The 21654-nt window shown below is 43.5% G+C and overlaps 1 protein-coding gene across 6 annotated transcripts in view; it reads right to left on the bottom strand.

Annotated features, from left to right (window-relative positions):
- Positions 1–21654, bottom strand: part of CNTN4 (contactin 4) — a 339145-nt gene that overhangs the window by 161648 nt on the left and 155843 nt on the right. For 5 of the 6 annotated variants that reach the window (XM_037386326.1, XM_037386331.1, XM_037386328.1 and 2 more), the window contains one exon: positions 6279–6417. In XM_037386326.1, coding sequence (XP_037242223.1) covers positions 6279–6333 — 55 coding nt within the window. In that variant the 5' untranslated portion in view covers positions 6334–6417. Of the gene's footprint in view, positions 1–6278; positions 6418–7092; positions 7106–21654 lie in introns of those variants that run through there. The other variant, XM_037386329.1, reaches the window with a different exon arrangement.

Here is a 21654-nt window from a genome sequence, read left to right as displayed (position 1 = left end):
GCACTCACAGCAACAACGTCCAGCAGTGCCCTTGCTCAGATGGCAAGGTTTGTGCTAGGTATTCAGTTCTCAGTGGAAAACCTGCAACTCGCAGCCAGCACATGGTGGTGTTACGTCACCACGCTCCTGTGACTGCATCACCCACTGCTACGGTGTCATGGTTTAACCCAGCCCCACACGGCCGCTCGCTCACTGCCCCCAGTGGGATGGGGGAGAGAATCAGGAGGGTAGAAGTGATAAGGCTCATGGGTTGAGATAAGACAGTTCAATAGGTAAAGCAAAAGCCGCACACACAAGCAATGCAAAACAAGGAGTTAATTCACTACTTTCAATCAGCAGGCAGGCGTTCAGCATTTGAAATTACAGGAGCTTAAAGGGAACCAAAACCTCCTCAAGTAATTAAAAAAACCACACCCAACAAAACCAAAACATGAAGGGCAAGCCAGATCTCAACTGCAAAGCCTTCCCCAGCGAGCTTCAGCCACAGCATACCGAGCGCCGTGACACCAAGGGCTGGGTTGTGTTTGGGAAGTGATTATATTAATAGGAGTCATTCGGTGCTTTATCTCTTCCAAGTGCTATGCAAACATTAATTAGGCAGTCGGGTACAGAAATGCAAAGTGCTGCAGAACTGACCAAAATATAAATTAATTAATCATGGAACAGCAACATATTAATCATTTTCCAACTACCCACTAACATCAAAGCACCAGTCAGTCATGGGAACTACACAGCACCAGAAAAAACATTGAACAAATTGAATTGCTGCATTGTTTATAGAAGACTGTCATTTAATATGTAGAACAGTACTTCCTGGTTTAATTATTCATATTCAGACATGAATTTAGCAGAATTTCTTTTGTACGTAACCTACATCTGCTTAGATAGAAGCAAAAATTCAAACAGGCCTGTGAATATTCATATTTGTATGAATTCTGAGTTTTAGTTTTTCATAGAGCTGGATACCTGATTTCATTGGAATGCATTGATATCGGTTATGGTGATTTTTGTCTAACAATGGAAAATACTTGACTATGTATTAGTTGTGTTGTGTGTCGTCACCCCCCCCCCCCCCCCCGAATTACATAGCCATGCTATAAATATTCTGGTCTGAACCACTGCTGAGGTATTGGTTATGCTGTATCAACTTGTGACAAAAGAAGAAAGAATGCTTGGACAGGCATTTCTAAGGATATTTTCCTGTAAAAAAACACTGTTGGGGAAAAAAAACCCACCCTAAACCTCACCACACTGGAAATAAGCTCAACAGAAATATCTCCCTTTTTTTTTTTTCTTCTCACTTTGCTATCACATGCCTATTTCTACATTTTAAAACTGCATTTTTCAGCAGATAGAAGGTGAAAAAATGCTTTTGTTCCACCTTAATAAAAAATATGACAGAATTTGGTACTGAAAAATATGATGCTGTCCCTGGATTTGAAGAATTAATTGCAGGTGTTTCTGGGGTATCACGACACCAGCAACAGGCTTCCCTGTAATAACAGCCAGTAAAAAATGCCACTGCAACCCTGGTTCTGACGGCTGGAACGATGTACAGATTTTGCACGTGTGGTCTTCTCCACATTAATTCACCCTACCTTTTCAGATGTGAGAGGCAATACTGCTAATATCGAATTATATATATTTATATATATACATATTAATATATATTACACTGCACAGCTAGCTTTTTACATAACAGTATAGGTATGTGCAGAAAGTGCAGAGTGACCGATGCAAACCACTCTCAGGGAGCAACACAGGTATCTTTCGGATCACCTTCCACGTTTCACTAAACAATTGCCAGCAATCTTTGTACAAGCCATTTAACCTGTTGCAAAACAAAGGCTCACACAGCTGAGGGGTTTCACAAAGAAGCCAATTTAGCAGAGAGAAAGAACCGTGTTTCCTTATTCATTCAAATTGGTGTAAAACAAATACCAGATTCTGTGTTTTGGCTTGTGCTTTCTGGAGTGACTTCAGCCCCCGCACCAGGCGTGCGGCGCAGCCACGCTGTCCCTCTGATGGAGCACACTGGGTGCAACACAAGTATTGTAGAGCCACAAGACAGACCGGTTTTTTGAAGCTACTGCATTTACGTGGTGCTTGCTAAGAAAAACAGGAGGGAGAGCCTTGCTGGCTGGTGCGTTTGTTGTGAGCACAGATCCTTCTTTTTAATCGGCAAGAACAAGAAGGCCAGGAACCAGAGCAGTGAGGGATGTTGAGGCAGGAGGGCAAGCCAGAGCCCAGGCACACGCACGACAGCAGACCATAAATGCTTCTCCAAAGCTACTAGGTTCCTTTTTTGTTTTCTGTCAAAATATGAGTGGACCTTCATGGTTAAGTTACTTCATAAAATATGCATATGCACATGCATGCTCAGACAGCTAACGCATCTATGCGGCTGCCGCTCGTTAACATGCAAATATGACTTCAACAGTGAAACTCACTGCTACAGGAAGTTAATGAGGCGAAGAATTGCATAAGAGTCACAAAAATACAGAAAATTTCCTTCCCTGCTTGTCCAGCACATTAGAGGCATACGGACTATGTCCCATCTTCATTAGCGCAGGTCTTTTCGGCTCATCCTGTGCGATGCCGTTTGGTCCCCATAGCTGCTCCCGGGCGGCACACGTACACCTTTCAGGGGATGCGACAGCTACGTGGGGCTGCCCAAGAGCAAAGTCACGACTCAACGAGCTGTGTGTTGTTTTTCACAGCCTATTCTGCTTTTCATCTTCCTCTACAAAACTTGAAGTTATCGCCACAACTGCTATTTAAGGAATCTGACAGCCCTAACAAATTTGGCACCAAAGGAATAATTTGAAGTTCCTGCTTCCCAGAGCTGACACCTGAAGAAAAGACTCCTGAAAACATAGCCAGAAACCCAGAACTGATATGTAATGACTATTGAGCCCAAGGAAAGCATTGTTAATTTTTATCAGTATGACCTCAGAACAGCCAGTGAGAAAAGTAGTCTGAAAAATATGGTCCCAAAATTGGGATCCCAAAAAATCCCCCAAAACTGGGTTATGGATTAAAAGGGGGTGGGATGCTCAGAAAGACCTTTAGCAGTGCTGCTGCCTTGTGAGGGAGGCTGGATACCTCCCGAAATGATTAGCAGATCCGCACCTCTAGGCAGCTGGTTTAAGTACGCCCCGGGATTGATCTAGCTTTCTACCCGAGTGTTTTATCCTCCTGTGAAGAACCGCAGTACCTGAACACCCAGCAGACAAAATCAATAGCAATATCCTGGGCGGACGGTGAGCAGCTCTGCACGGCTGTTGGCCCCCGGCACATTGGCGGCAGTGGGTAACTGGTCCCTTAACCACACGTTTGGATACCCTCAGTGCTGCGGGTCTGACAGCTGTTTAATGGCTTGGCTGGTACGAGTTTGGAAGTTTTCATGCTGTTTCCAGTGAGCAGATGTTCATTTAAAAAAAAAATAAATCTGAAGTAGCTGCTGGGACTGGCAGTAGCTGGAGCCCTGTGGCTGTCCCCGAAGCGTGCCAGGGCCACGGCCGCAGGGCAATGGCAGGGTGCTCGCCTCCACGCAGCATTTTTGCAGCGTTTTGACAGGGCGACACACAAAAAGCTCATCCCCCACCAGCCAGGCTGTGCTGCGGCAGGGACAGGGAAGCGATGCGGTACCTGGGCTCGGTGCCCGACACTGGTTGGCAGAACTAAACACAAGTATGTCATTTTAAGCTTATGTTCACAGGTAACTCAATACTTAGCAGAGTTTTTCCAATCATTTGAGGGTCCACAAGGCACTACGGAGGGTTGTTAGATAACTTTTCTGCATACTATTTTTACTTTTTTTTTCTTTGTATAATTCAATTATTAATTTGTTTTTTCTTAAGGATGGCTCAGTAATTTGAGCAAGATGAAACAAAATATTCCTTCCTAGCTTTTTTTCCTAACTTAGAACTTAAGAATTTCAGAGAAGAGCAATCTGTTGTAGACAGAAGGACAGTTTCCATCCCTGTGGGGCAGGCTTGGAGCAGAGCCACCACGCAGGGCAGCGGAATGAGCAGTGCCCCAGGAGCAGGGCCAGCCCCAGGCTCCCCTGCACCTCCCTGCTGCTGGGCAGGAGACAGCTTGGGAAGCTCCCAGGCTCCTGTCAGCTTTTCCCTTGGGATCAACACTGGAGGTTCTCCAAGAGCAGCGTATATGCTAGCAGAGGCAAACAAGCCTCTTGAAACTAGTTTTTTTTTTAAAAAAAAAGTTGAACATAAAAATATAAAAAAGAAGAAGGGCTGAAGGTTTGTTTATGAACTTTGATGTTTTACCACTTTCTGCCTTTTGCATGGAGCTGCTAAATCACAGCTACTAAAATTAACTACCTCAGGGTCACCCCCTCCTGCCTTGCAGAGCGCACCGATGCAGAACAAGACAATGCAAGGCATCCAGTACAGTTTCCTCCTTAATTCTGGAATATTTAAGAACCAGATCTGGATAGTCCATAACACCACAGTGCTACACGAAACACTTGCACCTGTCTGGGAAGCATCCTGAGCGCGCTGGCTAATAACAGCACTGCGCCTGACCGAGTTAGCCCTGCTCTGTGGTAACACCATGGCTCGTGCAGCAGAATCCCTTCCACACCTGCAGCTCGTGCAGCTCACAGGCAGACACGGCCACTTCCAAATCTTGTCGAAAGAAGCCGGCCCAAACCACGTCCTTCAGCAAAATGAAACAACTTCCACACTCATCCCCTAATGTAAAACTCGCACAAAACTTTTAGCACTCCTCTCCCTGTAACTCGACCAAATCTCGCTCCGCGGGACAGACACACTGATGCCATGCCCTGAAGATACTCAGTGCACTGCAAAGATGAGAAAAAGTGCTGTTGCAGAAGGGTGTGGGGAAGGCCAGTGCTTATGAAATGCATTTTTCTAAAAAAAAGATGTAAGAGATAAGGAACTCCCTCCCCCACACACACATATTCTCCTGAAGCTTTTTTGCTGACCCTAGACATTTTCCAATATATCTTTTAAGTATAGAAATCACAGTGAAAAAAAAAAAAATCATGCTTTTGTTTTCCCACTGTTTTGTTGATTTGCTTAAAATAGAGGGCCATACTTCATGTATTCCCACAGTCTAACTTCTCTAGGGTTGCAATTCCTGAAGCACGTGTGGCACTGCATTGCAGAATGTCTCTGCATCCAATTTTCTGCCAGCTCAGAAACTGTCATAGCACATTTCGAAAGACTTGGAACCAAATTTCAAAAATAGGTACCCGTAAGTACCGGAATAAAAGTGGCTTTGTGTTCAGTAGAGCTAAGCAGAAGAAAGTAAACACTATTATAAGTAGTTTGCTGTTACTTAAAATGCTGAGAAAGTACCCTGACAATGTGCACATATAAAAGGGAAGAAAGCACAAGTTACTAAACAAAGCAGTAAAACACTGAGCACCAAGCAGCAAATAAATTAGAGCAATCCAGACGAACACCAAGGTGACATAAACATTAATTAAAACATAACACACACCCCTCCTCAGAACAAAATACATGTTAAAGAATAATAACACCAAGTCAAGGAGGACACATTCTGAATTATAAAGAAAGTCTTCAGCAGCCCTGGGGTGATGGCAGCACCCGCCAGGAGGCATGGGGGGTGACAACAGCCCGGCGCCCCCCGCTCGCTGAGCAGTCACCTGCAAGTGACTCCCTGCACACAAGAAGGTCAGCGTGGCTTTGGGGCGAGCTCTGGTGACCCTCTGCCAATCTGGAACATCTTCAAGAACTGTTTCAGCTCCAGAAAAAGGGCACGTTCCTTGGAAATCTCATTTTGCTGGGAATGCTCAAAACATTGCAGCTCTCCGGGAAGAAAAGGTTACACAGGGGCAGTTACAGAAGATGGTTATATTGCTAAAATATGTTATTTTAATTATTTGTTAAATGGAGCGAGGTTTTAGCTGTAGTGTAACACCATTTTAATGTGATTTAAAGCTATACTCCACGTAGGTTTAATTGAGCATTGAAATGCTTAACACAGAACACTGAAAACAACTTCCATCAACAGCAACTTTGAACTGGAAATGAGGGAGCAGCCCTCTGAAACACTGTGCTTTTACTGTGGAGATACTGATCAACAGTAAAAGGAGCTTGTTCAGAGCATCAACCTGATCCGTTCAGCAACCCTCCCTCACACCAGCCGTGGAGCAGGGAGTTATTTTGCCATTTTATCACTGGCATATAAAGTGCGGCACATTTTTGCATTGGTGTCAAATACAGTGGCATTCTTAAATCAAAAGTTTTAAAATGATGCTGTACCTGCAAAGCACACCATGAATGATTGCAGCATGAGCAGTTCCCATAGCAACCTCATCTTCAGCTTCCCGGGTCAGAGGAGACCAGCCCAGTGACTACAGAAGAGAACGGGGCTCCTTGGAAATTTTAGGCAACCTTTAATCTGTAAAAAAGAAAAAACAGATTACAAGGAGATTTAGGATTGCCGCTCCTTCTATTTGTTGGTAGAGTTGTTTTTATTCTTTCTGGGAAAGTTGCACCTGAAGACCAACAAAGAAACTTTTTTAAACATTCCATGTAGAGTCATTCTGAGGAGCGATACGTGACCGTCTGAGTACGCTGGGCACCAGATGAGGATTACGAATTGTCACCCTGTATCTTGGGCACAGTCAGATTTTGTCTGTCTCTCGAATTTGTCATCAGCAGATCCACTCACTGCCTCTCTGGCGTAAGTGAAGTGTAATTAGTTAACCCTGTACATCATGGTTAAGAGAAAACTTATGGGAACTACATCCAATTTTCTTTACAAACACCACCCAGCACATGAAGGACACATCTCTGCACAGGCAACACTTTCTAGGAAATGTTCCCACATTGCTTGTTGGAGGAATGCTTTTCCATTTCACCCCATTCTGATTGCTCTAAACATCTTAAAAAAAATATATATATCCCTTAAATTATCTCCAGACCTGATCATTTCCTCACACTCCATTACAACTTGTAACTAGTTAAATTCTGTGAGCAGGCAATTTGAAGACTTCCTCAGTTTATCACTGCAAAGTACCCCCTGCAGTGCAACCCAAGGTGGAAAAAACATGCCTCCTTTTATGAAAGAAACCTTCTCCAGAGCAGGCATTTAAATATTAAAAATAAATAAATCAAGTCAGACACATATTCTTATAATTTATTCATATCACTGAAGGCTGGAAAAGTTAAGGGGCCTTCACGCTTGCAAGACAAACGGCATGACTAACAGGATGTGAAGGGGTATCATGAGAGGTCTCCGCTTGCTTTTGTGAGTTAAAATTGCTAAGATTCTTCTAATAAAGTCAAGTTCCATGCACTGAGAAATCTAAGAATCTTTATCCTCTGAAGATGCAGCTTGGAAGGGGGTAGAGATTAATTGCATACGTTCAGCTGTTCTCACACAGACTGATAAGTCTAGATGGGGGTTAGCAGGAAGGACTAATCAATGAAAACTAATGACTTAAGTGAATGATTGGAGTATTAATTATTAGTTTTTTGAGGGAAAATGTCTTCATGGACTTTTATATTGATTGACATAGTTAGGCAGCTACTCTGTGTTTACAGCAAACTCGAGAAATGTATTTTCTTTACCCTCTATAGTCTTGATATGCGGACAAATACTCTGTTTCCTCTACCAAATTCTGCTGGTTATAAGTGCACCTACACAGCAGATTCCCACCAAAGGCAAGTCACCCTTTATTTTACACTAGTATAAGTGAGATCGGAGATAGAACTTGTGTTCACCAGCAGCTGCTGAAATTCTTTCATGTTCTCATTTTCCCACGTATTAGTCCCATCAATAAGCCCATCGTGTCACTTTATAAGGCTTCTCTTCATTACACGGCAAGGCAATGCTTCACGATTATTCTCCTCGCCCTCTGCAATAAGCTACGCGGGACAGAAACAGAACAATCGCTTACAGCCTTGGATACCTAATTAAAAACACAAGAGGTATAGCACTTATCAACTTAACCTACTGCCAGGAACCCATCTAAAGCACCTGCAGCCCCGTCTGCAAGCTGCCAGCACGCAGGAGGGATGACCAGAATCACTCCTGCTATGTGGGTTAGTAACAGCCTGAAGCTCCTCTGCTGTCCGTAAGCAGTGCTGCTGGCAAGGAAGCGGTATACCTGCCTTTCGGTTAAAAACATGGGAATATAAACCCCCAAATCTGACCAAAGTCAAGCACAATGCCTCTACTTGTTCCACAGGTTTTGGGGATGGCATGCCAGGAGACTCAATGGGGATGAGAGACACTTCTCTGAAGGACCATGGAGACGGCTGTCCTGTTTGCAGGTCCCAAGGCTCTTTGCATCACATCCCTGGTACCCTCTTTGAACCAATAGTGCTGTTTTGGTACTTTATTTCCTAGTTTTTCATAGCTGCAGGAAAATTCTTGAATAGTCTTCAATTTATTACATTTCCCCACTGCACTGCAACTTCTCCTCTTACCAGAGCCTCTCTCGACTCACCACTCCTTTGGGAGAAACTCTGGCTACTTTGTGGTTTTCGCAAACTGATTTTTTTTTTTCCCCCACTTGGGAAATCATGCTTCTCTAAGCATTTTAAACACTAATAACAAAAGATTTCAAAATTCCTAATGTAAATTAGTCTTCAGCTTATAAGGGCATTAAAAATAGCAGGCTAGGCTCTTACTTTCCTCCCAAGATGTTTTGACACAATCACTGGGTCTTACATTCAGCCAAAAATAAAAGCTATGCTAAAAATATCCATTTTTAGTATTCAGCACATTTAATTATTAAGTCCAGTGAAAAAGCTGAAAGTCCTCCCTATTATTTAGTTATTCAAAACTCGGTCCAGATAATCAGCAGGCAGCAGAGGGTCACACATGCAGTTAAAAAAAAAATAATAAAAAAATTCAGATACCTGAATGGAAAGAGTCACTTACGGTATTACCAGACTGTCTATACGTGGCACTGTATATATACTCTGCGCATTTCCGTCGATGCTAATGGCAACTCCATGCGCTTACGCAGACAAAGTACATACCCAGTAATAATTACCTTACAGTATATTGCTAGAAGAGGTTCTAGCATATATTTTCTAAATATATGGGATCATACATCGTTCTGTTGCTGGATTAATATTAAAGCTTCAGAAGCAGCACTGCCCTGGTGCTCCCCAAGAGCCGCCCCAGGAGCGGCACTGAAATGGGCACTGGGGGCTCGGCTGCCAGCCCCCCTGCCCTGGCTGTTACCGATACAGCCACGGCAAGCTAATGTTAGGGGAAGTTTCCCAAAGAGAAACGATGCTTATCTTAGCATAAAAAGTAGTGAAAAGCGAGTTAGATGATTACCATTAAAAATATTTTCCTAAGGTTAAAACATGGTGGTATTCGAGCTGGGGCTGCGATTCCGTTTCTCGTGATAGTTCCCCATTTCACATGTGAGTGAGTCCAATCTTCAAAATGTTTTCCCGTAAACATTGCTGCTATTCATACCAGCAGGCCCGTTGTTCAGAGCAGTGTAAAAACTGTTGAAACACGTTGACTTTTTATGGCAACAACTTTAGGAAAGGCAACATTTGTGCATGAGCAGAAGATATATAATTGAAAAGATCCTTCCTATTTCTAAATGTTTTCTGACTGTAAAATCCCAGGGGCGCTCATGCTGCTTCTGAAGCAGAATATGAGAGTCCTGAAAACTTGCAAAGTTTAATATTTTATTTCCAGAAGGAAGCATATATAGTGTCAGCAGTGTACAGGTTGTTTTTTCAAGATGAAAATGAGATGGCTGTGCTTCAGTTTGGAAGTGCATCCCATTAGAAAACCTAGTGCCAACACACATGTGCAGATGTCTTTTTAACTGTACTTTTGGCAATGCATCCACTGCAAATTCTTTTGAAAGGCACCTTTTGTTTGTAATTGGATTCTGACGAAGAAAGTTGACTCTAAGAGCTCTGACTACAGTCAGGTATGAGGAAAAAATAAAAAGATGCATGTAGCAGAAATATCTGTGGTGAATTTTTCTAAGTTAGCAGGCATAGCTTTTTGTCAATATTTCATTTGGATGTTTAATGATTAGCACTTCTAAAAAAACCACAAACAAAATAGAAATGAAAAGCCTAAGGCTAAGATATATGGACGCATTTGGAAGACGAAAAATACTTTTGTATGTATAATTTTCAATATATGAATTCACATTTTTGTGACTATTATATTGTGAAGGAAAATTTGAAAAATACGCCTAAGACCCCCAAGTTTTGCAGCAGTAGCAGCAAGAAACAAGGTTTTAGCAATCATCTCACATTTTCCTGCTGCCCCTTGGTGTGCTGCACAGTGCCAATTCTGCTAAACTCCAAAATAAATCACTGTTAATGAAGCATGCTGCACATACAGACAGCAACAGGCATCTTTTAATCACCTCCACAAAGGAAGAGCTAAGGGAAAGCACAAACCACTGTGAGCACTAACAGGCGAGTGGCTCAGTTTAAGGTGGCACCAGCCCCTCTGACTGCCACGGGTCTGACCCGAGGGCGAGAGCAAGCATCTCACATGAATCCACGGCTTTCCTGAACGGCGACATTAATTCATGGTGTCAAAACCTCCGAAGAATTACCAAGCTTTTTAAACAGAGGTATAGTATCATAAAAATAATCTTCAGGCTTGGATGCAGAAGAGAGAGCAGAGCTGTGGGATACCCGAGTGCTGTCCGGTGACACACAACTCGGGGCCATACAGCTGCTGAGAGCACAAAATGTTCACAGGTCTAAGGACAAAGGCTTGTGGCAAACATATGCAAGAACATCAGCAGTGGATGCATATGGCAGATCGAGTCTAGAAAGACTAGTCCCAGCAAAACCTGGGAAACAAAAGTTTAGCATAAACTCAGATTCAACTTGTCTATGCAAAAAAAGTTAGAAAAGTCACCACTGAAGGTTTTCTGAGATCCAAAGAAACCTTTTTCCCTAAGAGGGAAGATACCTTCTTCTAATACACATGCACAAAAAGATCTATATCTATCAATGATGTGGTTGCTAGGTGCTTCACAAGCCCTAGTAACATACCTAACAAGAAGTCTGCAAAACTACACCAAAACGCTGTTCTCCATTTCCATCTCTCCAAACACACTAACACTTTCCCAAAGTTTATGGACTTTAAGGACCCAATCAGTGCAGGAGTTAAGCCCTGGTTTTCTTGACAAGCCATTATAACACGTGATCATTTAAGTTTCTAACACTTAAGGAGCAGCGTTAACAGAGAAATACTGAAAAGCAAATGGTTCTTTTTAAGTGAAATAATTTCAGTTTAGAAGATTTTAAACCCTTTACTTCAACTCTGATTTTTTTATGCCACCACCACCACATTCAGTGGAAAACACAGCTAGTGGTTTTTTTTAAATAACCACAATGAGATGGACTGGACATCAGCTGCTTAAGAGCCCCTTAATACTCTAAAGAATGAGGCATCATCTCTGGAAAGAAACATCCACAAAAGCAGAGTTCACCGGTAGCACAGCTCACCTCACCCTCTGTGCGGTACGCCTGCCACACTTCCCTCAAATTGCTTTTATAAGAAGGAAGGAATATGAAAACTTCAACTTTGGGAAAGGAATTAACATCAACATGAATTTCTCCTGCTCACTACCTGGCAGGCAACGTTACCTGCTTATTTTTAAAAACAGATACGCGGACAGGCTGCCTGCAGCCAGTCTATTTGTGATCTGAACCCACCCCTGCAGTCCTCTTTGAAGGACAGGTGTTTTTCCTATTTTATCACTTTGGAAATTTTCAATTTAGACTTCACCAGAGGCAAATACTATATCTTTACTGAAGGGCAGATATAACTTACTGAAAAGCCACAGCTGGAGAGTAATTACTGAAAGTTCACTGTCAAAATGAGTCTGTCTTTGGTCTTATGCTTTTGAGTATTTTTATTAATCACAATGGTGGCAGAGAATGTGTGCTTATTCAGTCTGCTGGTGACACTAACAGGCTGCAGGTACCTCTGAAGATGTGAATGTAATTCACAACCACCTTGACAAATTGGACATAAAAGCTGACTAAAACAGAAGGCTGGATCTCTGTAAGAGACAAGTGCTGCATACCGCAGTAAATAGGATGCTGCATTAAGTAGCACAAACATATGCTGGGGGGCAGGCGGCTGGGTGATTGCTCTGCACTGATCCACACGTGGCTGAACATGTCAGCCATGCCCTGGGACTGTGAGCAGCAAAAACCCTGCCTGGGATGTATACACCAGGTTTGCGGGTCCTTTGAATCTGAAAATTCCTGCCAGGTAAGCAACCTGTCGCTCTCCCCACCCCGCACCACGGAGCCCCAGACGCAGTACTACAGCCAGGAGCTGATGCTGCTTGTCAAAGATTTGCCCCAACAGAAGCATCCAAAGAAGAACACCACAAAGGATTAGAAGTCTATAAATGTCCTATAAATAAAAGCAAATGGAGTTGCTTAGCCTAAAGAATAATGAAGAGAAAAACACCTATGGTATTAAAACATGTAAAAGACTGTTGCAAGTAGAAGGAAATAATTTGTTCCCATGTCCCAAACAGATGTGACAACAATCAATACGCAAAAAAGATTAAGGTTTAGACTTCAGGAAAAGCTTCTTGTCATGCTAAGGCCAGCTGAAGCACAGCTACAGGCTGGCTGAATAGCCTGCAGAATATCCATTACTGATGTTCCTTAGCAATTAGTAAGATAAATTTAAGTCCAGAACAACCTAGACAGTGAGGGCAGAGACAGTACATATCTTGCTTCCAGAAACACCAGTATTTGGAAGGAGATGGAGAGACTTCCAAACACTGGGATTGTCCAGTCCCACTGCTGCTGGCTGCAAGGCAAGGTTGTTTCACCCTCTGATTCAGAAATTGGAATAACAATAACCTTGAGATTCTGGTAATTGGGAGTCACTCAGACCAAGGCACCAAATGGTAGCATAGAGCCATCTTCTGTGAGTGAAGGTTAAAGAAACTGTCTGGCTTTCATAAGGGGTCATGGGGCAGAAGCAATGAGTGTATTTTTTTTCACATAAAAGATAAATAAGGTTTCTCCTAAATTAAAGGAAATTACTTTATCTGTGAAAGAGATTAAGCAGTGTTATTCCAGGGGAGCAGCATGAGGAATTAATTCATAACGAGGTCGCGGCAGATACAGAATGCTAAGAGCAGTTCAGGAAAACGGCGCGATTAGACCTCATTCAGTGGGGCTGCATCAATACATCAGCCCATAAAGATGCAACGTTATCCTTCCTGCAATTTAGTGTCCAAAAGCAACGTGGAGGTTGGACACCTTTGTGAGTGTGAAGGGCAGGAACCGCATCACTGGGGTAGACTAGTGAGAAATCAGCAATCCTGGAAGGGATTCTATATGATTCTATAGAGCTGTTAAGATTCAAGCATTATGGGTGGCTTTTGAGCATGCGGCTCAAATAGCTGGTAGCCCACACTGCTAGAGAGCATTGCTGTGGTACATCCCCCTAAGGTGCACCCTGAGCATGGGCAGCTGCGGATCCCTGCCAGCCCCACTTCCCAACATTGCTTGTGGCCCCAATTCAACAACACATCAGCCTTCTAAGCCTGACCCAGCCTCTTAATACTCTGCTGAATGCGGGCCTGTGGGTCGGGAAAGGCACCAGCTCTCTTTAGCAGATGCAATCAGTGACCCGCAAAACTGATCGTCCAGAAATAGAAGGTGCCTAGAAAGTGTGCCCCCAAAAGCACAGATCTTCGCAGCAATACTTTTTTGATGCACACATCGCTGATTTTTTTTCAGCACTTGAAAGATAGAGGTTTTTTTTCTACTGTGGTAGCTGTTGTCATAAGTCCTGAGATAAATACTGGCCCTGGGAAAAGGGAAAAGAAAAGGGAACTTGAAAAGATGGCCTGGGGAGATGAAGGGTAGTGGGTGTGTGCCGGTGGCATCTCTCACCGAGCTCTCCTTGTTCTCACAGCACGTCTGTCAGATCCTGATCTATCTCAAGCTTCTTTGCTGAAATTATCCCTTCTGGAGTTGCACTTATACACAATTCATGCATTATGAAATATATACAGGCATATTGTGCCTGATAAAACAAATGACACATACGCAGCACGTCTGAGACATGCTTATGATAAATGGGCATGAAATGCTTCAAAAAATTAATTATCTAAAGAAAAAAAGACCAAGAAAAACAACATCAGTTTTTACATGGTTTTTCCTCCTTTGGGCATTCATTCACATTCACTTGATAGAGATTTCATTTCACTATATCAAGGAAGTTACAGCACCTCAACAGATGCAAGTTCCCATCTCACCCCAGTCATTTGTATTTGTCAGGCTGGGTTTGGTGCGCGCCGTGCTGGAGCCACCTCCCCACCGCCATCGCACACCTGCCACGGCGGGGCGCGTGCCCAGGGAGGGTGCCCAGGTACACACATACGCGGGGAGCAAGGATTACATGCAGATTAAGACAATAAACATAATTCTAACCACATTAGCAAAGGCAGCTGAAGGAATAACTCAGTAAGCACCCACTGCCGTGAATTACAAGCCCTGGAGTTTAAATACAGTTTCTTCAACTAAGTTTCTTTGACGTAAGTGCTCTGTAGGTTATACTCATGCTATATATATCCCAAGAAACTGGCTGGTGGGCCAGCTCCGTTCACGGTGGGGCAGGCAGGGACACTCTTTGCTGCTGATGCATGAGAAGGTGTATAGAAATAACTACCCCTGGCACCATCCCTTTCTGACTTGTTACATCAGAAACTCCTCAAAGGAATATACCTGGTTTATCTCTATGCAGAACCTAGTGCCACTGCTTAACCTGACTAGAGCCTCTGGATTCCATGAAAATACTCAGCTAACAACAGACATGCACACCTTGTATATTTCACCGCGTTGCAGTATTCCCTGCACGCCTTCATCGGGAGCAAAACGCAGCTTCATGGAAGCAGCAATCCGTCTCAAACGCTGGATATTCCCAGCCATGCAACACATCCCTTCACCTTCTGAACCAGTGAATCAAAGCACCATTTTCCACTGAAGAAAAAAATGACAGTAATTAATAACTACCACACATCACCCTAGTACAATCCTCACTCTTCGCCTCTTGCCCCCAGGAAATCATCGTTGTCCTGTAAAACCTGGATAATTTGTAAGCATAAATCATCTCTAGGTAAGGAGATTTGGGTGACTAAAAGCAAGACTAAATTAAGGCTACCGGCGTTAATTAGGGGTCACTGTGTTGTTCTACCTTTTCCATGGAAGGGATATATAGAGAAATGCTCACCTGAGGCAGCACCTAGCAGCCAACATCCAGCCTCTCCCAGCCCAGAAGTCCATTCACACCACGAAGTCGGAGGCACTTTTCTCAGTCAAGGAGAAACTTTATCATCATAAAAACCTGCAAGCAGTGAAAGCTCGCAGTCTGGCATTTTCTACAAATTAGAATTTATTCTTTTTTAGAGTCTTTTACCGAAGACTGTCTAGAACGGTTACCTTAAAACTCACCAATTTGAAAACAATTCGCAATTCATGCAGAGTAAAATTTTCAACACAGTATTTTGCAGAATTAAAATGAATGCTACCCCATATATCCAAGCAATAAATGACAAACTGTGCATAAAATGCCAGCTTTAGGCATAGCAAAACTCACTTGAAGAGAAAAAGATATTTGACTTGGTATTCAATAGGTCCAGCTCTTCTCTCCTAGCTGTATCACTGATCCACCGTCAAGGGAAATGGTCTCTGAAGCCCACTACATATAAAATGAATATTTTTTTTTTCTTTTTTCCAATAGCAATGACTGTCAACACGAGACCTGAATGCAGAGCAGAGCACTCAACCAAAGCCAGCTGCCAGGCAGGACGCTGCAGCCATCTCCCAAGCAAAGCCAGCCCATCCTGGTCTCCAAGCAGCCTCTTTCCACCAGAGAATACAGACGTACTGGCAAACTCCAGGATACAAAAATAAACTGTCAGCTAAAGTGGAGTATTAACCTCCATCTGACTTTTGATCATAAATTTCCTAAAGAAATAAGGGTTAATTTATCACTGTCTCAGTTTGACAGAACGATGCACAGAAGAAGCAAGGCTTGAAGAACTCTGTGTGACAATGAAGTTCCGTTTATCCCTAGGTCACTGCTTCCAGATAATGAATCAAGACAGTTTCACAGTCTGAACAGATAGAAAGGTAACATTCAAAGTTATCATTCACTTTGGAGTGAGTTTGTTCCCAAAATATACATTATCAGAGAGAATTATCTTGTCCAGGAGACAAAAAATTGATGTGAAAAATATTAAAAATATTTCCGTGATGCCCCTAAAATCAGCACCTTAATGACATTTTACTTTTCACTTCTGGAGCTTGCAAAATAATCCATTTTATTTCAAAGACAAAAGGAGAGCTCTCTCCATAGGAGTTCCACAGGGGGAAATCAAGTGTATTGGACATGCACACGTTATGAAAATGCTTTACCCAGCCTGCTGCCTCCCTGCAGTGCCCACCTGAAGCTTCCAAAGGTGTAAAACAGAACTTAGAAAAGAAAAACAACAGGTGAGTTCATTAACTCTGAAAAGTTGCTAAGAAGCCAGTCTTGTACTCTGCATATTCCTGGGAACACAGGCTAGCAAAACAAAAATTCCTTCATCACTTGTGACTGGCAGAAGGTTTCCAACCCAGGGAACTGAGATACCTGGACCTGGAAATGGTTTTAACTATTTTGTTAAATTCAAAAATCACCGGGGGGGGGGGGGGGGGGGGGGGGGAACAACAAAACAAACCCACTTACCACTTTGATATCCCCGTTACAAGATTATTTAGCTTTTTGTTTACCCTTCAAAGTTTATTTTAAAAAGTTGCCTGGAATTTGGGCATTTGAGGGAACTTCCCTCTGACTTTCCCAAATAGAAGGCTAGGCACTTAGCACTTCATTTCTGCTGGGATGCCATTAAAGTTCCGCTCCTCTCCAACAAAAAGAAATCCTCCCTGATTTTTCAAACTAATGGCATCCAGTGAGCCGCACAGATATTTTTTTTCTTACTGCCAAAACCAGGCTTCCTATGGCAGCTGGAAGCAGAAGGAAAGAGGTTGGATTTATCCCTCAGCATTTGCTGGCATATCAAGGCCAGAATTCCAGCTCTCAGGCATTCTTTCAAAAAATTAACACAGTCCAAATTAAGGGCTCCATAATTACTGGCAAAAAGTTTAATGGGTCTGGATTTATTAAAAAAATGAAACCTATATACTTGGGTGATCACATCCTGTAACAATTTTTGTGGCCTGTGAGATGGCACTGCAAAATATTTTCTGAATTATTATTTCTGGCTGCTAACCCCGGTTTAACCCTGTATGTTTATTCAGTTTGAATCTGAAAGATTCACACAGCCTGGGAGAGCAACGTCCCAGAAGGCTTATGCAAATAATCACAACAAGTCGTACATCACAGATTCAAAACGATAACAAAGCTGATGCAAAGGATGGGCCACCCACGGCGGGCACCAGAGCAGCGAGTGGCCGAGCCCTGCGCCCAGCCCCCCCACGCTCCTCGGGGGTACCTGGCTCTCGATGAAACCCCGCCACAATCCTGAGCCATGAAAAGCGAGCTGCAGAAAACATTTCTCACAGGTTCTCGTTAAACCTGTTGTTGTATAAAATATTAAAAATGGATTTTAACCTCACTCTGCGAAAACTTACATACATTCTAAAAAAATCCACTACCCTTATTTTTGTCATAAATGTACCTTAGTTTTCACTCTTTTAAAAAAATAATTTAAAAGCTATCTTTGTCTTTAATGGGCCTATTATATAGCTACGTTTAGCATTATCTGTATGATTATTTTATTCAAGTAGTAATATGATAAAAATCAATTGGGTACAATTTCATATATATATATTTATTTTTTTGTAACTCCTGGCAGTAAGTAGAATTGAAATAATGAACTCAAACTCCTGGACCTGAGTCTCAGAAGATGCAATGTCCCGGGAATAGCTGGTTATTCTTGAACTCGGAGAAGACTTTTTGCCACTCAGAGCTGTTCAGCATTTTCTTCTAGCAGAATTTAAGGTAAGAAAGCCCAGAACCATCCATAGAAGAAAGTGAAAAAAAAAAGTATATACAGTTGGCGATATTTTACACAAAATTAAGAAAAAGTTGCACAGCCAAGCTCACAGGCTCATAGCTCCAATGGGTTTCACAGAGGTACCAAGCTGGAGCTGGGGTTGCTCTGCACCACGCTTCAAGCAGGTGGTTAGGAGATGGTGACAGCCTTACCTCCAGGGCAGCCCAGAAACCTTCAGTGCATCTTAGCTGCACCCTCAGTTACATCATGTTTAAAGTGAATTTCTGCATGCATACTTAAACCACAGTGTGGCTGCTCTACCCTTGCCTACGGCTGTCAATCGATTTGTAAGAGACAAAACCCATCTTGGGGCGGTTTCACCGCTGCACTACAAATGAGCCCTGACAGAAGTTTAACACGAGGCGTCTGTGAGCATCCCCTGCTCTGCAGGTGGCCTTCGAGGGAGCCGCTTCCTTGAGAGGAAAAGCCTGGATCACATGGGCTCCTTAACACAGGAGCCGTCACAGCCACTCGTCCGACTTGCCTGGCACCCTGGTTCCGATCCTATATACAATATTATACATATTTGAAGGCAGCACCAGCCTTGCACTTCAGCTGCTCTCAGCAGCTCTCCTGCCTGCTGTGGGTGCTCCAGCTCCCACCACCCCTCCGTCCGCAGTTGGTGCTGGCACAGCCTGTGGTGCAAAGCCAAATGGCTCAGCTCCTTGTGTGAAACCAAAGAACCCACGCAATGAGACAACACAGCAAAATATGAGAATTCACAGATTCCCAACCTGCTTTTCCTCCTGCTGTCAGCGGCTATTTCCAGCAGTGAGGCTGGGATCACACACAGGATATCAAGTGAAGGCACAACACGCCTCCTGTGCATCCTTTGGGATCTTTCTGACTGCAGAAATACTGATGTCACTGTTTACTTTGCAAATCTAAAGGCACAGCTGTGTCAAAATCCTGTTTGCAATATTTTGCTATCAAATAGTCCATTTTTACACCTAAACTTTTTAGTTGCATTAAAAAAAATGAGCTTTTCCCCAAGAAATCTAATAAGGAAGCAGAAATTCAGAGGTCTAACCTTGACCATGGCAGTCCAAAACAGGCTAATTCAGCCTTGAAATCATTCATCAGAATGGCTCCGATCAGTGTAGAACAAAGAGTTTTCCCTCCCACTGGGAAAGCAAATCCTCCAAAATCAAACCAAGCAAGCAGCGAAAGGAAGATGGCTGGAGGGATCTGCTCACCTGACAGCAGCTGAGATAAAGCAGCAGATTCTGTAAGGCTGGGGGTGTAAAGGGAAGCAAGGGCTGCTGCCTAAACGTGCTGTAACAGAAAACATGTTGGTCTCTTTAGTATGTAGGAACTTTGTTAGCTATTTCCAGACCTCAAAATTGCAGATGACTGCAGTTAAAAACAAGCGCCATGGTCACAGCAGAGGGCACCTGCCAGATGCGGCCAGAGGTTACGGCCACCAAGAGCCCCCCCTGCCCAGCCCCTGCCCCAGCTGCACCGGAGAGGGCTGGGGACCCCGAGCTGGGAGAGTCACGGTCACACATGGCTTCGCACCTAGGAGCTCCTTGGAGATATCTTCTGCAGAGATTTGTTGTCCTGCCAGAAGATGATTAAAAATCATGGCTGAACCCAACGTGACTTGCTACAAAGCAAGGGGGGGGGCAGGAGTTCCTGGCGATCTCAGGCGAGGTGACCTGTCTCGGTGACGCGATGCGTGGCTGGCAGCGTGCACAGCACAACGCTGACTCCTGTGACACCTCCGGGTAATCACTGCTATTATTTGGTACACTTCATAATGCAATTCTTTTGCTCTGATTTAATTACTAAACATAAAAGGAAATAAACTTCAGAATGAAAACAAAGAAATTGCACTGCATGTAATTTATGGGAGCTATTCTTCAGCTGAATGCCATAAAACCCTGCATGTTTATGATACCCTATTAGAGGGCTGAAAACACACTTGCATTTGCTTATATTGACTATGCAGATTATGCGATATTACTGCCTGTTTCTGCCTCTGCCATTTTTCATAGAAGCAGCGTATTTGTTTAAAGACATCCTTGCACTAAGCATTGGCTCCTGCTAGGAAAAAAAAATAATAAAATAAGACTGGCGATGTACTCTCTCATCGCCAGAGGCTGGCAAGCTGGTAGGCGCCGAGCAGCTGGCAGAGGTACACAAAAGAAGGGGGCACCGCACACAGTTTTGTTTTCAATCTGGAATATCAATTATTGGAGGAAGTAACCCCACAGCCAGACAAAACAAGAACCATCCCTGCAGTGGATAACTATGTCAAATGATGTGAGCCACATGGCACTTCAGGAATGGCTGCACGATAGCATGAGGATTCATTGAGATATCGCATTAAGCCCTTGGTTCTCGTGTCATAGGAAACAGATGAGAGGAAGTAAGGTTTGCAAAGTTGACTGCAGCTTTGGTTTCTGTATAACAGCTTCAAAGCATGTGAACAGAAACGCACCTCCCTGTTATCCCCGGCTCAGCGCTCTGCATACCTGCCACTGCTGCAAGCAGATGACCGGGAGATGGTGGCTGTTAGGAGCGGAGGATGCTCCCGCTGCCTCTCAGAAGCTGCTCTCCCTTCCCACGGCACCGCAGTGGCCCAGGAGGAGCTGCCTGAGGCTCCTCTGCTCATCACCCAGGTTGAGGGCACCGCACGAAAGGAAAGGAGCTGGGAGGGACATGAGGTGAGGTCTCGATGCACACGCTATACTCCGACACTGAAGCCATCTTCAGTGTATACATTTTCAAGCCTTGCCCCTTTTTTAAGCCCTTGAACAGCAGATTCTTCTCCCATTTTGCATGGATGGAGCCAATATAAAGAAATAGGATGAGTTCACACCAAATTTACTGTTCTCCAAGGAGGCAGCAGGACTTCACCCCTTACCAGCTTGCAGACAGGCCCAGCTACCCTACTGAATCACATACAGGCCATGCATCCTAGTACTGCGTCAAAACATTCCTTTTTACTGCCTATTAAACCCTGTTTTAATATCTCCTAAAGCGCTGTCAACTTTTCAACCTTCGTCTGCATCTTATCTTTATGTGCCAACTCATTTCCAGCCATAGTCAATATTCTCCACTTTTCATTTTGCATAGATGGAGCTGTCAACTCAAATTTAATATGTTCAATGTTTGGCAAAACTTCTTAGTAATTTCTGGGTATTTCCAGACAATTTCTTTTTAAAAAATTTGTAGCATCCTGAATTGAAGATAAAATTGAGTCCAAAACCAGGAAACAAAAGGGTATGAAATTAGAAAACGAAGACTGAGAAAAGGATGAAAAGCATGTCTAAATAAAAATATTCCCTCCAGCTTCATAGGTTTGAAGTTAGGAATCTGATCATGCTGAAATTGTTAGCTTCGCCATTTCACATAGTCACTCCAAAGGCAGGCACAGATCCCCACCAGCTCTAACTGCTGTGGGAGGCTTCTCCTGTACAGCCTTTTCTAAATTGTTATCCTAAAGCCAGGGCTGAAAGCAGGATAAGAAGTCAGGTTATTTAACTGCAGGTGGCTCTGTTTTGGTTTTCTAGCAGGTGATGGAGAGTAGTCCTAACGCGTGGCTTTTGTGGTTCCTTGCCAGCCTGGCA

This window comes from Falco rusticolus, chromosome 4 (genome assembly GCF_015220075.1).
Source record: "Falco rusticolus isolate bFalRus1 chromosome 4, bFalRus1.pri, whole genome shotgun sequence".
NCBI classification, from domain to species: domain Eukaryota; kingdom Metazoa; phylum Chordata; class Aves; order Falconiformes; family Falconidae; genus Falco; species Falco rusticolus.
The sequence above is the reverse complement of the archived record's forward strand: the minus strand, read 5'-3'. Positions and strand labels throughout refer to the sequence as shown.